Here is a 15689-nt window from a genome sequence, read left to right as displayed (position 1 = left end):
ATTAGATACACAGCTCAGTATCACACATCATAGGATTAGATACACAGCTCAGTAGACAGTATCACACAGGATAGGATTAGATACACGGCTCAGCAGACAGTATCACACAGGATAGGATTAGATACACAGCTCAGTAGACAGTATCACACAGGATAGGATTAGATACACAGCTCAGCACGCAGTATTATACAGGATAGGATTAGATACACGGCTCAGCAGACAGTATCACACAGGAGAGGATTAGATACACGGCTCAGCAGACAGTATCACACAGGATAGGATTAGATACATGGCTCAGCAGACAGTATCACACATAGGATCAGATACATGGCTCAGCAGACAGTATCACACCGGATAGGATTAGATACATCGCTCAGCATTCAGTATCACACAGGAGAGGATTAGATACACGGCTCAGCAGACAGTATCACACAGGACAGGATTAGATACACCGCTCAGCATTCAGTATCACACAGGAGAGGATTAGATACACGGCTCAGCAGACAGTATCACACAGGATAGGATTAGATACACAGCTCAGCAGACAGTATCACACAGGAGAGGATTAGATACACGGCTCAGCTGACAGTATCACACAGGATAGGATTAGATACACAGATCAGCTGACAGTATCACACAGGAGAGGATTAGATACACGGCTCAGCTGACAGTATCACACAGGAGAGGATTAGATACACGGCTCAGCTGACAGTATCACACAGGAGAGGATTAGATACACAGCTCAGCAGACAGTATCACACAGGATAGGATTAGATACATGGCTCAGCAGACAGTATCACACATAGGATCAGATACACGGCTCAGCAGACAGTATCACACAGGACAGGATTAGATACACCGCTCAGCATTCAGTATCACACAGGAGAGGATTAGATACACGGCTCAGCAGACAGTATCACACAGGAGAGGATTAGATACACGGCTCAGCAGACAGTATCACACAGGAGAGGATTAGATACAGGGCTCAGCAGACAGTATCACACAGCACAGGATTAGATACAGCGGAGCAGACTAGCAGTAGATGTGTGGCTCTCCATCATGTGGGTCCCCGGTATCTGGTTACAGCGTGGTGACATTTAGTTCATTACAGCCGCACTAGCCTCGTGTCATCACATAGCACCAAATTCTTAATATCTTCTATAATTACCCCATGCCTCATCTTGGATCCAATCTCAGAACTAATTGATGAAACAAGGTTTATAATCCATACAGCATCTTATGGGGAGGGAGGTTCCTCAGTTTCCTTCTAGATTTTTGCTGGAACTAGTAAAACAGCCAAAAAAGTAGATGAGGCTGTGTAATCCGAGGCTGTGTAATCCGAGGCTGTGTAATCCGAGGCCGGCTCTGGCCTCCCTTTTCCTGGTAGCGTGTCCTCACCAGGCTTAGATTCCTGGTCGGGCACCACATTATCCAGTTTGGCTTCTCCGGTCCTTTAGCCCAAGCTCAGTTGGCATCAAAACTATTTTCTTTCTGCCAACAACGCATCACCAATCCCAGCAGTGTTCAACACGAACGAATCGAAGAGATGTCAATGGGAGAGGGGTTAAAATGTAAAAAAAAAATGCTAGGAAAGTGGAGGACTGCAATATTTGGGTCTCTGCAAGTCCAAAAATATAAACTTGGCGATATATTTCCATCTAGCAATTCTCCACAAGAGTAAATGTACATGCAGCAAGCGACAGGTGAGTGACACAAGCATTACATAACCGGGAGCTGGAGTACAGCACGGCCGGGATCAGCACGGCCGGGATCAGCACGGCCGGGATCAGCACGGCCGGGATCAGCACGGCCGGGATCAGCACGGCCGGGATCAGCACGGCCGGGATCAGCACGGCCGGGATCAGCACGGCCGGGATCAGCACTGGGACGTAGCTGACCGTCCACAGATGTCTGTGGGAACACAAGGAAGCTATTAAGTGATGGCCGCACAGCTGCTGGAAACGAGCGCGGGACACAGGTGGGACAGCTGCACGGTGGAGGGAGGCGTAACCGAGAAAGGGGGAATCAACTATAGGGGGCTTCACAAATGACCTCAGAAGATGGATAAACCTCATGTCACATTATATAGAAACAGCAGAGCAGTGGAAACACTCTGCAAATATATTACATAACGTATCCTGTACTGATCCTGCGTTACCTCCTGTATTATACCCCAAAGCTGCACTCACTGTGTACATACATTACATTACTGATCCTGAGTTCCATCCTGTATTATACTCCAGAGCTGCACTCACTATTCTGCTGGTGCAGTCACTGTGTACATACATTACATTACTGATCCTGAGTTCCATCCTGTATTATACTCCAGAGCTGCACTCACTATTCTGCTGGTGCAGTCACTGAGTACATACATTACATTACTGATCCTGAGTTACAGCCTGTATTATACTCCAGAGCTGCACTCACTATTCTGCTGGTGGAGTCACTGTGTACATACATTACATTACTGATCCTGAGTTCCATCCTGTATTATACTCCAGAGCTGCACTCACTATTCTGCTGGTGCAGTCACTGTGTACATACATTACATTACTGATCCTGTACTGATCCTGCGTTACATCCTGTACTGTACTCCAGAGCTGCACTCACTATTCAGCTGGTGCAGTCACTGTGTACATACATTACATTACTGATCCTGTACTGATCCTGAGTTACATCCTGTATTATACTCCAGAGCTGCGCTCACTATTCTGCTGGTGCAGTCCCTATGTACATACATTACTGATCCTGAGTTACATCCTGTATTATACTCCAGAGCTGCGCTCACTATTCTGCTGGTACAGTCACTGTGTACATACATTACATTACTGATCCCGTACTGATCCTGAGTTACATCCTGTATTATACTCCAGAGCTGCACTCACTATTCTGCTGGTGCAGTCACTGTGTACATACATTACATTACTGATCCTGAGTTACCTCCTGTATTATACCCCAGAGCTGCACTCACTATTCTGCTGGTGCAGTCACTGTGTACATACATTACATTACTAATCCTGAGTTACATCCTGTATTATACCCCAGAGCTGCACTCACTATTCTGCTGGTGCAGTCCCGGTGTACATACATTACATTACTGATCCTGAGTTACATCCTGTATTATACTCCAGAGCTGCGCTCACTATTCTGCTGCTGCAGTCCCTGTGTACATACATTACATTACTGATCCTGAGTTACATCCTGTATTATACTCCAGAGCTGCACTCACTATTCTGCTGCTGCAGTCCCTGTGTACATACATTACATTACTGATCCTGTACTGATCCTGAGTTACATCCTGTATTATACTCCAGAGCTGCGCTCACTATTCTGCTGGTGCAGTCACTGTGTACATACATTACATTACTGATCCTGTACGGATCCTGAGTTACATCCTGTATTATAGTCCAGAGCTGCACTCACTATTCTGCTGGTGCAGTCACTATGTACATACATTACATTACTGATCCTGAGTTACATCCTGTATTATACTCCAGAGCTGCACTCACTATTCTGCTGGTGCAGTCACTGTGTACACATATTACATTACTGATCCTGCACTGATCCTGAGTTACATCCTGTATTATACTCCAGAGCTGCACTCACTATTCTGCTGGTGCAGTCACTGTGTATATACATTACATTACTGATCCTGAGTTACATCCTGTATTATACTCCAGAGCTGCACTCACTATTCTGCTGGTGCAGTCACTGTGTACATACATTACATTACTGATCTTGTACTGATCCTGAGTTACATCCTGTATTATACTCCAGAGCTGCACTCACAATTCTGCTGGTGCAGTCACTGTGTACATACATTACATTACTGATCCTGAGTTACATCCTGTATTATACTCCAGAGCTGCACTCACTATTCTGCTGGTGCAGTCACTGTGTACATACATTACATTACTGATCCTGTACTGATCCTGAGTTACATCCTGTATTATACTCCAGAGCTGCACTCACTATTCTGCTGGTGCAGTCACTGTGTACATACATTACATTACTGATCCTGAGTTACCTCCTGTATTATTCTCCAGAGCTGCACTCACTATTCTGCTGGTGCAGTCACTGTGTACATACATTACATTACTGATCCTGTACTGATCCTGAGTTACATCCTGTATTATACTCCAGAGCTGCACTCACTATTCTGCTGGTGCAGTCACTGTGTACATACATTACATTACTGATCCTGAGTTACCTCCTGTATTATTCTCCAGAGCTGCACTCACTATTCTGCTGGTGCAGTCCCTGTGTACATACATTACTGATCCTGAGTTACATCCTGTATTATACTCCAGAGCTGCGCTCACTATTCTGCTGGTGCAGTCCCTGTGTACATACATTACATTACTGATCCTGAGTTACCTCCTGTATTATACTCCAGAGCTGCACTCAATATTCTGCTGGTGCAGTCACTGTGTACATACATTACTGATCCTGAGTTACATCCTGTATTATACTCCAGAGCTGCACTCACTATTCTGCTGGTGCAGTCCCTGTGTACATACATTACTGATCCTGAGTTACCTCCTGTATTATACTCCAGAGCTGCGCTCACTATTCTGCTGGTGCAGTCCCTGTGTACATACATTACATTACTGATCCTGAGTTACCTCCTGTATTATACTCCAGAGCTGCACTCACTATTCTGCTGGTGCAGTCACTGTGTACATACATTACATTACTGATCCTGAGTTACATCCTGTATTATACACCGGAGCTGCACTCACTATTCTGCTGGTGCAGTCACTGCGTACATACATTACATTACTGATCCTGAGTTACATCCTGTATTATACTCCAGAGCTGCACTCACTATTCTGCTGGTGCAGTCACTGTGTACATACATTACATTACTGATCCTGTACTGATCCTGAGTTACATCCTGTATTATACTCCAGAGCTGCACTCACTATTCTGCTGGTGCAGTCACTGTGTACACATATTACATTACTGATCCTGCACTGATCCTGAGTTACATCCTGTATTATACTCCAGAGCTGCACTCACTATTCTGCTGGTGCAGTCACTGTGTACATACATTACATTACTGATCCTGAGTTACCTCCTGTATTATACTCCAGAGCTGCGCTCACTATTCTGCTGGTGCAGCCACTGTGTACATACATTACATTACTGATCCTGAGTTACCTCCTGTATTATACTCCAGAGCTGCACTCACTATTCTGCTGGTGCAGTCACTGTGTATATATATTACATTACTGATCCTGAGTTACCTGCTGTATTATACTCCAGAGCTGCAGTCACTATTCTGCTGGTGCAGTCACTGTGTACATACATTACATTACTGATCCTGAGTTACATCCTGTATTATACTCCAGAGCTGCGCTCACTATTCTGCTGGTGCAGCCCCTGTGTGGGCTTCTGGAGCGCTTTCTTGCGGTGGCTGGCAGGACTCGGCCCTCTGGCAGGAATAGCTGATGGGACAGTTGAGGAGCTGTACGTGGACTTGCAGTGGGATTGCAGTGGGATTAGATGCTGCAGTCATAGGTGGCAGTTTAATCTGGAATTAGAAGTCCTTCATTTATGTGGTCTTGTTAAGCAGGATAAATCAGTGTGGAGAGAGGAAATCCCCTCCCCCCATCCCACTTAGTATTTACCTTGCAGACATTAGATTACAGCTCTGAATGAAATGTGTATTTTACAGCGGATGTGGCCCAGAGACTGAACAGATCAAACACCAGGGAGGCAAGCCCGTGATAATTGGTATCGCTGCAGGGGGGAGGCAGAATGTGCGGTCCTATTAAGGGGTCCTTGGGGAAGAGGGGGGCTGTGTAATTAAGAGAGGAGCAGAACAAATGCATTAATCTGTAATAGGAAGGAACTACTTTAACCACTTCATTTCCAACATCCCCAATGTGCCTAATCATTTCTTGAAGGGAAACTCCCTCACGGATACATATACATCATCCGGCCAATGCGGGGGTCCTGGTGGCATCGCTGTATCCATGATGTATCCTGATGTTCTGGCATTCCTTTCCTGCCCGACGTCTTCAGACCGCGGTCCTATTGACCAGATAAGGCACATATGAGAGCCATCAGTCTGACCAATCAGCAGCTTGGCTTATGGATACTGCCCAGTTCACCTTGATATTGACCTTAATCCAAGTGGTCTCTGGGATCTTTATCGAAATCAGTGTGTTAGGATCCCCAAGCCGTGATGTACTTCCCACCTATAATAGTGCAGCTGATGGAGATCTGCACCATAATACGGATCAGCCGCGAGTCTGCCTGCCATATGCAACAATAATATATTCCGGGAGGATCGGGGGGGGGGGGGGGTTGTATTCAGACACATTTTTGGAAATGTACTTATGCCACAGAACAACATGTTCTGAAAAATTCCCACGTTGGCAGAGTTGACTTCCAGCATCTCCACGTCTGCTACTCGGCGGAGTTGGATTGATGGGGAAAAACACTTTAATCTTGTACTTAATTCGTAAGAGAGGTCTTTAAAGAGAGTCGCTCACCCTGCCTGCCCCTATAGACAGCGGGCAGAGAAAAGTACGCCTCTGACCAGGGGTGTAAACCCGAGACCTGAGCTGCACTAGTTTGAAGGTCAGTTCCAGAAGCCACATGGCGTGAAATGGTTGGGCTTTTATCCTCCACTGAGGGGAGCTCCCTGCATACATAGATCTGTGATAACATTCTGTCTGCAGCCACCACTAGGGGGAGCTCCCTGCATACATAGATCTGTGAGAACATTCTGTCTGCAGCCACCACTAGGGGGAGCTCCCTGCATACATAGATCTGTGAGAACATTCTGTCTGCAGCCACCACTAGGGGGAGCTCCCTGCATACATAGATCTGTGAGAACATTCCGTCTGCAGCCACCACTAGGGGGAGCTCCCTGCATACATAGATCTGTGATAACATTCTGTCTGCAGCCACCACTAGGGGGAGCTCCCTGCATACATAGATCTGTGAGAACATTCTGTCTGCAGCCACCACTAGGGGGAGCTCCCTGCATACATAGATCTGTGATAACATTCCGTCTGCAGCCACCACTAGGGGGAGCTCCCTGCATACATAGATCTGTGATAACATTCTGTCTGCAGCCACCACTAGGGGGAGCTCCCTGCATACATAGATCTGTGATAACATTCTGTCTGCAGCCACCACTAGGGGGAGCTCCCTGCATACATAGATCTGTGAGAACATTCTGTCTGCAGCCACCACTAGGGGGAGCTCCCTGCATACATAGATCTGTGATAACATTCTGTCTGCAGCCACCACTAGGGGGAGCTCCCTGCATACATAGATCTGTGATAACATTCTGTCTGCAGCCACCACTAGGGGGAGCTCCCTGCATACATAGATCTGTGATAACATTCTGTCTGCAGCCACCACTAGGGGGAGCTCCCTGCATACATAGATCTGTGAGAACATTCTGTCTGCAGCCACCACTAGGGGGAGCTCCCTGCATACATAGATCTGTGATAACATTCTGTCTGCAGCCACCACTAGGGGGAGCTCCCTGCATACATAGATCTGTGATAACATTCTGTCTGCAGCCACCACTAGGGGAAGCTCCCTGCATACATAGATCTGTGATAACATTCTGTCTGCAGCCACCACTAGGGGAAGCTCCCTGCATACATAGATCTGTGATAACATTCTGTCTGCAGCTACCACTAGGGGGAGCTCCCTGCATACAAAAATAGATAAGATTCTGAATACCTACAGTTATTGGGGGGAGGGGTCTTTGGAGCATACTGCATGCACGGAGTTCAAATGGATATTGACTTTAAGTCCAAGAACTATTCCACTCAAGAAGATGAGCAGGTTTGTGGATACTCAAGAGAAGAGCAAGATACAGATTTGTAATAGAAATGATGAGAACTACAAACCCCAGCATGCATATCTAGACTAGGAATTGTAGTCCTGGTTGCATGGACGGAGATGTAAGAGATTCTGTGGCCAGCTGGTGCCCGGTATCAAGTGACTGCAGCAAGATGGAACGTGAAACTCGATCTATTCCACGTAGAGATGGCGGCCAACACCAGAGAGCCAATTACTGACACATTAGCCTGCGACAGAGGACTGCAGCCACAAATACTCCTCATAGTGACCATCTGCACTCTGTACCTGCTCATCATGGCACAATTCACCCTCCTGCGATGAATGAATTCAATGGACGTGTGCACCGGAAGACCACTTATCGCCTGGTGATATGTGGTCAGACAGGCTGCAGTATATGGGGGGATTCATCTATAGAAATAACATGTACCCACAGCATCAAGCTTTCGTTGCAAAAACACCTAAAAAAAGCTTGATTGTGGGTGGCATAAACACTCCATTGACGTCTGTGCCCACTTGCAGACTGATCCGAGTTTTTGCCTATATCGCGGAGTGGTCTTGTTTGAGTTAACCAGTTGCTGCCCGTATTTTCCAGCAATTTCTGATGAATTTCCAGCATGGCTGCCTGCAGGGGTCCTCGCTGCTCACCTATTATTGCTCATATTTGCTGCAACACCCACACGCGGAGCAATTCATTACATACACATATAACAATGCCGGTGGGTACACGGATCTCGGGCTCTACGCCCTGAAAAACGGTACGAAGCCTGGTCAGTGCCCTCCAATGTCAGACCTATGAGGGGCACAAATCCATCACTGACCGCATGGGTGGTAGGGCGCTTCACATACTTACTCGGACAAATAAGAGCCTCCTTTGCGGTGATGCTCTTGCTACAGACGAAGCAGATATTGGTCCCGGACACGGTGATGGTGGTGAAGAGGTGTCCATTAGTGTAGCGGGGGTCCTTGTCCTTGGAGTCTTTTTCTCGCTCCTTCATTTTCTCTTTTTCCTTATTCTATGTATAAAGAGAGAAGATACAGAGAAGTCAACCAGCCATCATCACCCCAAGATATTGGTCACATTCTGCAGTAACTTTTTCTGGTGGGTCATCCTCAGACAAAAACCTACCAGCCCCACGGGGCCCCGCTCATTCTGCCTCTTGGCCCTCCAGGTCATGGGTTGTAGCTTGCGAGGGGAGAACTCCCCCCGGGCAGGGCCGTGTACGGAGGGGCTGCGAAGACTGTGCTGGTGCTGCATCCCTGGGTAAATGCTGCATTATCCACCAACACGATAGATTCCTGAAATATCTCCTCGCTCACTAGTTTTCTATGTATAACCATGACAACCATCAATGGAGCCAGGACCCTCCCTCATCTACTCATTGCACTGCAGAGGAGATGTGCCGCTGTCACCAACTCCACCAGAGGAAGACACTGATGGTGTACCCGGCATACTGCACCTAATCCCATCATTTCAGATGCTGTCTGCTCAGCCCTGTATCTAAACCCATCATTTGAGATACTGTCGGCCGTGCTACACCCATCGATAACGATGGATTCGTCCAACAGCCTTTTCATGGGGGCTCCCAACAGATAATGTCGGGGGGCAATAAGGATCAGACATGTCCGATTTCGAAGATGTCTGTCCTCGGATCTCATAGAGAACACAGAAGAACCCGGCAGAGCGAGTGGGGGAGAAAGCTGCCAAACACACCCATCATTTGGTCGCCCTTGGGTCTGGAAGAAATGGCAGCAAAGGTTTATTTTCCCAGCATTACCCATGAAATTTCAGGATGGAGTCAATCAGATGAATTTGCAGAGTGGTCAGAGGTCTCTGAAGACCCCATTTGATGTATTTACCAGGAATTGTGACAGGAATCCCCCCTACAAGGTCACACACCGGGAGGGGTGAACCACCATCCTGTGTCACTCAGTAAATTCCTCTAGTCACTGTTTAACCTTTCCATCCTCTGCCATCACAGGACACTCTGAATCACGGCTCTGGTAAGCCTCCCCAACCCTTGTAAAACTACAACTCCCAGCATTTCCTGACAGCCGCAGGCCAGAGACCGCTGCTCCATGTGATATACTAAGCAGTGGGCCAGAGACCGCCGTTGGGTAATATCTTGTGGAGGGAGCAGGGTTTCCGGGTGACACAAGTCTTGTACTTCCTGTTACCGAGGAACTACAACACCCACAGTCATCGGCTGCTTCTCCTTTCCTCACTCATCAACCTTCAATTAAATATTTGGTAGCAGAGGTACAGGAAAGCATGCTGGGAGACGCTGGGAGTTGTAGTTTTGTAACAGCTGGAGAGCCCCATGTCGTATTCTAGACCAAGTCCCCCTGTAGATGGAGAGGGACCTCCACCACAAAGGGCTTATAAAGTAACCGGCGGTTTTAATTTTTATTTAATAAATCAATAGTACACCTGAAATTAAGACATTTTGTGATAGATCTTATCAGAGAAATCTGCTTCTGTCCCTGCCAGGACTGATTGTAGAATCCTAGAATGTTAAGAGTTGGAAGGGACGTCTGGGGTCCTCATGTCCAACCCCCTGCAGGAGTCACTGAACCATCTCAGACAGATGTCTGTCCAGACTCTGTGTGAAGACATCCATTGAGGGAGAACTCACCACCTCTGGTGGCCGCCTGTTCCACACATTGATCAACCTAACTGTCAAAGTAAACTTCTCAATTCTGGGGTAAAATCTGTCTTCAGTGAATACAGATTTGTACATTCTGGAGATGGCAGGTATGATGTCATCACCACTTCTACCCCCTGAACCGTCCACTGTGTATCACAGGACCCACGAGAGGAGCCCTTCTCCATACAGGAGGCCCATCGCTGTATAATAACCTTCTGTGCTGGGGTCTCGCTACAAAAAAAAGGAATCCAAAAAAAATTTGCCATTTCCTGCTTCCTATGTTACAAAGTCCTCACAATAACGTCTGCACCTCAGCGAGGTCAATGGTTCTGAGAAAACCAATGAAGTGGCACTCTCTTGTTTTCAACATGGCCGCCTCCAAAGTGGTCTCCGTAAAAGTCATCTTTTATCTTATCCTTTTAAGGTTCTTAGAAAAAAAAACACTATGTAAATGCTTATTATTATTATTATTAATAAATGGCTTTCTGCTCAATCTCGAGCCATGGTGACTTGATGGATGAACGATCTGTAGGAAGAGCGATCTTGTGGAAGCCTAGATAGGTCCACCAGGGTCTTCTCCCCCGTTATCTTAATACAGTTTATTATTTTGCCTCTTCCCTCACCAAAGCAGACTGTTATCAGTTCTGTGCTTAGATCAGGCCGGCTGGTGCTCAGCCAGTCCTTCCCTTCCTGTCCTGCCGATTGCACTGACCAGGGAATATGGCCGCTCATCGCCCGGCTTTACCTTTTAATGAGCTTGTGTACAATATAATTAGCAGTCACAAAAACAACCTTAATAAGCATTGACGCACTAAAAAAAAAAAAAGAGACCATAATGCTTTGCTTCATCTATAGCTCCTCCCCTGCATACTGACTTCTTAAAGGGACCCTCCAGTTAAAAATATAAATAAACAGTTCATCATGTCTATGTGCTTCCACATGGGTTTGTCAGGCTATGTTCACACCAGTGTGATCTGCATTCTGCATATCTGATATGTAACAGCTACACGATCCATCGCCGAAACATAAGGCTGACCGTCTGATTTCTACCTGGTGATGGGCACAGGGATTAGCCCTCTGGTCATTCGATAAGGCTCATCTTTGGCAAGCAACACAAACTTTTCATTATACCCTGATATTGGCCAGAAATGGCGGCACACAGGTCCATGACTCAACTGAAGTCAATGAGGCCTGATCTGCAGTACCACACATGACCTGTGAACAGATGTGGCGCCGTTTTTGGAATTCTAAAAGAATGCATATCATTTTTAAACTAGTTAACATACATATCTATGGCTAGTATTGTGTAAAGATCGAGGGGGGGGGATCAGCCCCATCACTGTCAGATCACATGACATAAAAGCGCCGCAACCAGATAGGAAATCCGAGCTCAGCGTTTGCATATGCAAATATAGGATTGACTCGAATTTGGATACAAATCCCTGTCTGAGAGGAACGCCAGATTAATTCTACAAGTCCCCGGAGCGATCTACTCACTGAGCCATCAGAGCTTACCATCTATTAGAGACCAACCCCAGTACAGACGCCCATCCCACAACATTTCTTCTGTAACGACTAATAGCACAGTAAAGCATTTTCCATTATGGCTTACGTCACCTCGGTGGTCAGGTTATCCCCAGCTCTGCAAAGTTTAGGCTTCTTGTATTTGCACCTTTCAGGCTCACAAAGAAGGTTTACATACGGCTCGCCGATATCCGGTAATTACCATTAATACATCTCTGGCCTTAGTAAACATTCCCGGAGGTCCGCTGTATGACGGCGGCAGGTTGGTGGCGGCAAGGAAGGTCAGGTAGCCGACAGCTGGGAATGGCGCGGTGCGATGACACGGTGCACCTCTCCTAACAACGGCAACAGCTGGCGAGGATCAGGAGGAGCTGAAACCTCAAAGGGATTTACTGCCATCCGCAGCTAGATAAACCATAGGACACAGTGCCAGGCACCCACAGGACAGAAAATGCTCAGGGGGGCATCCTGTCTATATTCTGCTTTACTTCAGTCACTTTTCACAATAAGAATCAACAAAACAACCAATAAACTATGGTGACAAAACATAAAAAAGCACGGTAAAATGTAGGCACAAAAGTGACTTCACATTGTGTTCCTATTGAAACGATACACAGTTTACTGATAAACTTCCAAAGTGCCCGATAAAAGCCTCAGTCCCGTATTCGGCTGCTCCACTTCCGGCTCTGAGCTTAATACAGAGGAGCATTTCTTGTGTTGTCAGAGCAATGGGAAGGGGGCTGGCTGACTTATTCATTTGAATATCTCAACCTGCCCCCTTCTCAGTCTATGTATCAGCGCTGTGGAGTCGGAGTTGGAGTCAATATAAAATGGACCGACTCCTAAAATATATAATAAATTGGGTATTGTAGTACAATGCAGGATGTGCTGTAAGATGTTTTCATAAGAATTTGGGAAAGTTATGAAATGTCCTATAAATGTCTGTTCTGTTCCTGATCTAAGGATCTCGGCTTTTAGTGGAGATGAATCTGCTGCACTTTATGTGCACGCTCAGTAGTGACCAGTGCTGCACTTTATGTGCACGCTCAGTAGTGACCAGTGCTGCACTTTATGTGCACGCTCAGTAGTGACCAGTGCTGCACTTTATGTGCACGCTCAGTAGTGAGGATCCTCCTACCAGGGCTGTGGAGTCGGAAGTCAGGGAAATGTTGGAGTCGGTGGTTTGGCTTACCAACTCCACAGCCCTGCTATGTATGCTATGACAGAAGAGAAACGAGCGTTTAGCCAACTCCCTACTTACACAGGTAGGATTACAGGGCGATATAGGACACTCCCTCCTGATTCGAGCACTGGGCCAGAAATGGAGCAGCCAATTTTGGGTTTAGGGCTAATACCAGCCATAGACATTTGGAAAACAGCCATCCCTCCCGACTTCTCAATACAAATGGGCGCTCAGCTACCTCTCACAACTGCCCCTTACACATGAATGCTCCCAAAATTTCTGTGTAACCCACCGGCAGCTCTGTCCCCTGCAGACATCTGTCAGCAGCTTATCTCACCCCGAAAACAAAAAGATCACAATTGAATTCATACTGCCCTATCCTTAACTCCATCCACATCAGCTGTCGAGATGGCCCCATATTCTCTAGAAATAGTTGGAACATCCTGGCTTTCGTCTAATGTGTAGAGAGGCATTAAAATCTAGTCCTATATACCCTCCAGAAAAAGGGACCGGCACAGGCCACTTGCTCCAGTCGGCCCATACCAGTTCTTTCTTCCCTTCTGTATGAATGGAGATGGTGCTGCCATAACATCTGGTAGGACCCACCTGCATGTAGCGGATCCATAACTCTGTGCCTCATGCCTCAGCGATGACCTACGTTTCTAGGGAGCAGATATGGTGAAGATGAGTCCAGACTATGAAACATTTGTCTGTGCGAAGCAGCAATGAGTGTAGTAATCACAGAAAATTCTGCTGAGTACAGAGATTCCTCAGGGTAAAGTTGACCTAGCTTCTTTGTCACATTACATGGCAGTGACTCATGACAGATTTATCAAGAAGGCCATCTGTATGACATCCAAATGCCCCAGAGTGTTCTCAGACACTATGAAAACACCTACGATCCCGAACGAGATCAGGCAGACCCAAAGTGTTGTCATGGGGCTTCAATGTCTGCACATCACTGCCAGTATTCAGTCATGTGTTAAGAGGTAGGATAACTGCTATTGTAAGTCCTCTCTAGCGTGACAGGATGTGAACATTGATATGGATGGTGACACTTACATCCATCATGGCTACCGTTCCCAGCACTAGAAGACTAGAGAAATGATACATTAAGAAGTTACCAGAATCTAGTCTGTTACATTCAAATGACCCCCACTGACCCCACCATGGTCAAGTGACCCCCTACTAACCCCACCATGGTCAAGTGACCCCCTACTAACCCCACCATGGTCAAGTGACCCCTTACTAACCCCGCCATGGTCAAATGACCCCCCCACTGATCCCGTTATGGTCAAATGATCCCCCACTGATCCCGTTATGGTCAAATGATCCCCCACTGATCCCGTTATGGTCAAATGATCCCCCACTGATCCCGTTATGGTCAAATGACCCCCCCACTGATCCTGTTATGGTCAAATGACCCCCCTACTGATCCTGTTATGGTCAAATGACCCCCCCCACTGATCATGTTATGGTCAAATGACCACCACTGATCCTGTCATGGTCAAGTGACCCCCTACTAACCCCACCATGGTCAAGTGACCCCCTACTAACCCCACCATGGTCAAGTGACCCCCCTACTAACCCCACCATGGTCAAGTGACCCCCTACTAACCCTGCCATGGTCAAATGACCCCCCACTGATCCCGTTATGGTCAAATGATCCCCCACTGATCCTGTTATGGTCAAATGACACCCCCCACTCATCCTGTTATGGTCAAATGACACCCCCCACTCATCCTGTTATGGTCAAATGACCCCCTACTAACCCCACCATGGTCAAGTGACCCCCTACTAACCCCACCATGGTCAAATGAACCCCTACTAACCCCGCCATGGTCAATTGAACCCCCTACTGACACCGCCATGGTCAAATGACCCCCCACTGATCCCGTTATGGTCAAATGATCCCCCACTGATCCCGTTATGGTCAAAAGACCCCCCCCACTCATCCTGTTATGGTCAAATGACACCCCCCACTGACCCTGTTATGGTCAAATGACCCCCCCCCCACACTGATCCTGTTATGGTCAAATGACACCCCCCACTGATCCTGTTATGGTCAAATGACCCCCCACTGACCCATTAACACTTTGGTATCTTAAGTTGTGTTTTAATCAGTAGAACAGGAAGCGTTAGCATGGGCACATGGCAGTGTTACAGCTTCATCCATTATGAGCTTGAATCTTGAGATATTTAGGTGGTTTCTGACTGACTGCAGATTTATCTTTATTTTTGTCATTTTCTGGATATGTAACAGTGGATTTATCCAGACACAACAGCTCCTGCATCTGAATTTAGTCATGCTTTGGGCATGTAGACAAGAGCAGGGAGGAAACCAGAGCTCCTGCAGGAAATCCTACAAAAACAGGGTCTGCAAAATGACAACGTAAGCGGTTGCCAGCAATACCTTGCCAGCCAGATCCAAGGCAGGGGTATAGCTATAGGGATTAGCAGTCACACCCACTCCTAAAATGGGCAAAAGGTCTTCTTAAGAA

At 46.9% G+C, this 15689-nt stretch overlaps 1 protein-coding gene across 6 annotated transcripts in view; it reads right to left on the bottom strand.

Moving 5' to 3' along the window:
• ARHGEF2 (Rho/Rac guanine nucleotide exchange factor 2) overlaps window positions 1-15689 on the bottom strand; it is a 148521-nt gene that overhangs the window by 27617 nt on the left and 105215 nt on the right. For 5 of the 6 annotated variants that reach the window (XM_073639308.1, XM_073639310.1, XM_073639309.1 and 2 more), the window contains one exon: window positions 8687-8849. In XM_073639308.1, coding sequence (XP_073495409.1) covers window positions 8687-8849 — 163 coding nt within the window. Of the gene's footprint in view, window positions 1-8686; window positions 8850-8962; window positions 9154-15689 lie in introns of those variants that run through there. The other variant, XM_073639312.1, reaches the window with a different exon arrangement.

This window comes from Phyllobates terribilis, unplaced genomic scaffold (assembly GCF_046119375.1).
Source record: "Phyllobates terribilis strain yellow unplaced genomic scaffold, ASM4611937v1 Scaffold_7__3_contigs__length_470593459, whole genome shotgun sequence".
In the NCBI taxonomy this organism is placed as follows: Eukaryota; Metazoa; Chordata; class Amphibia; order Anura; family Dendrobatidae; genus Phyllobates; species Phyllobates terribilis.
Note: the sequence above shows the minus strand (reverse complement) of the source record. Positions and strands in the feature narration are given on the sequence as shown.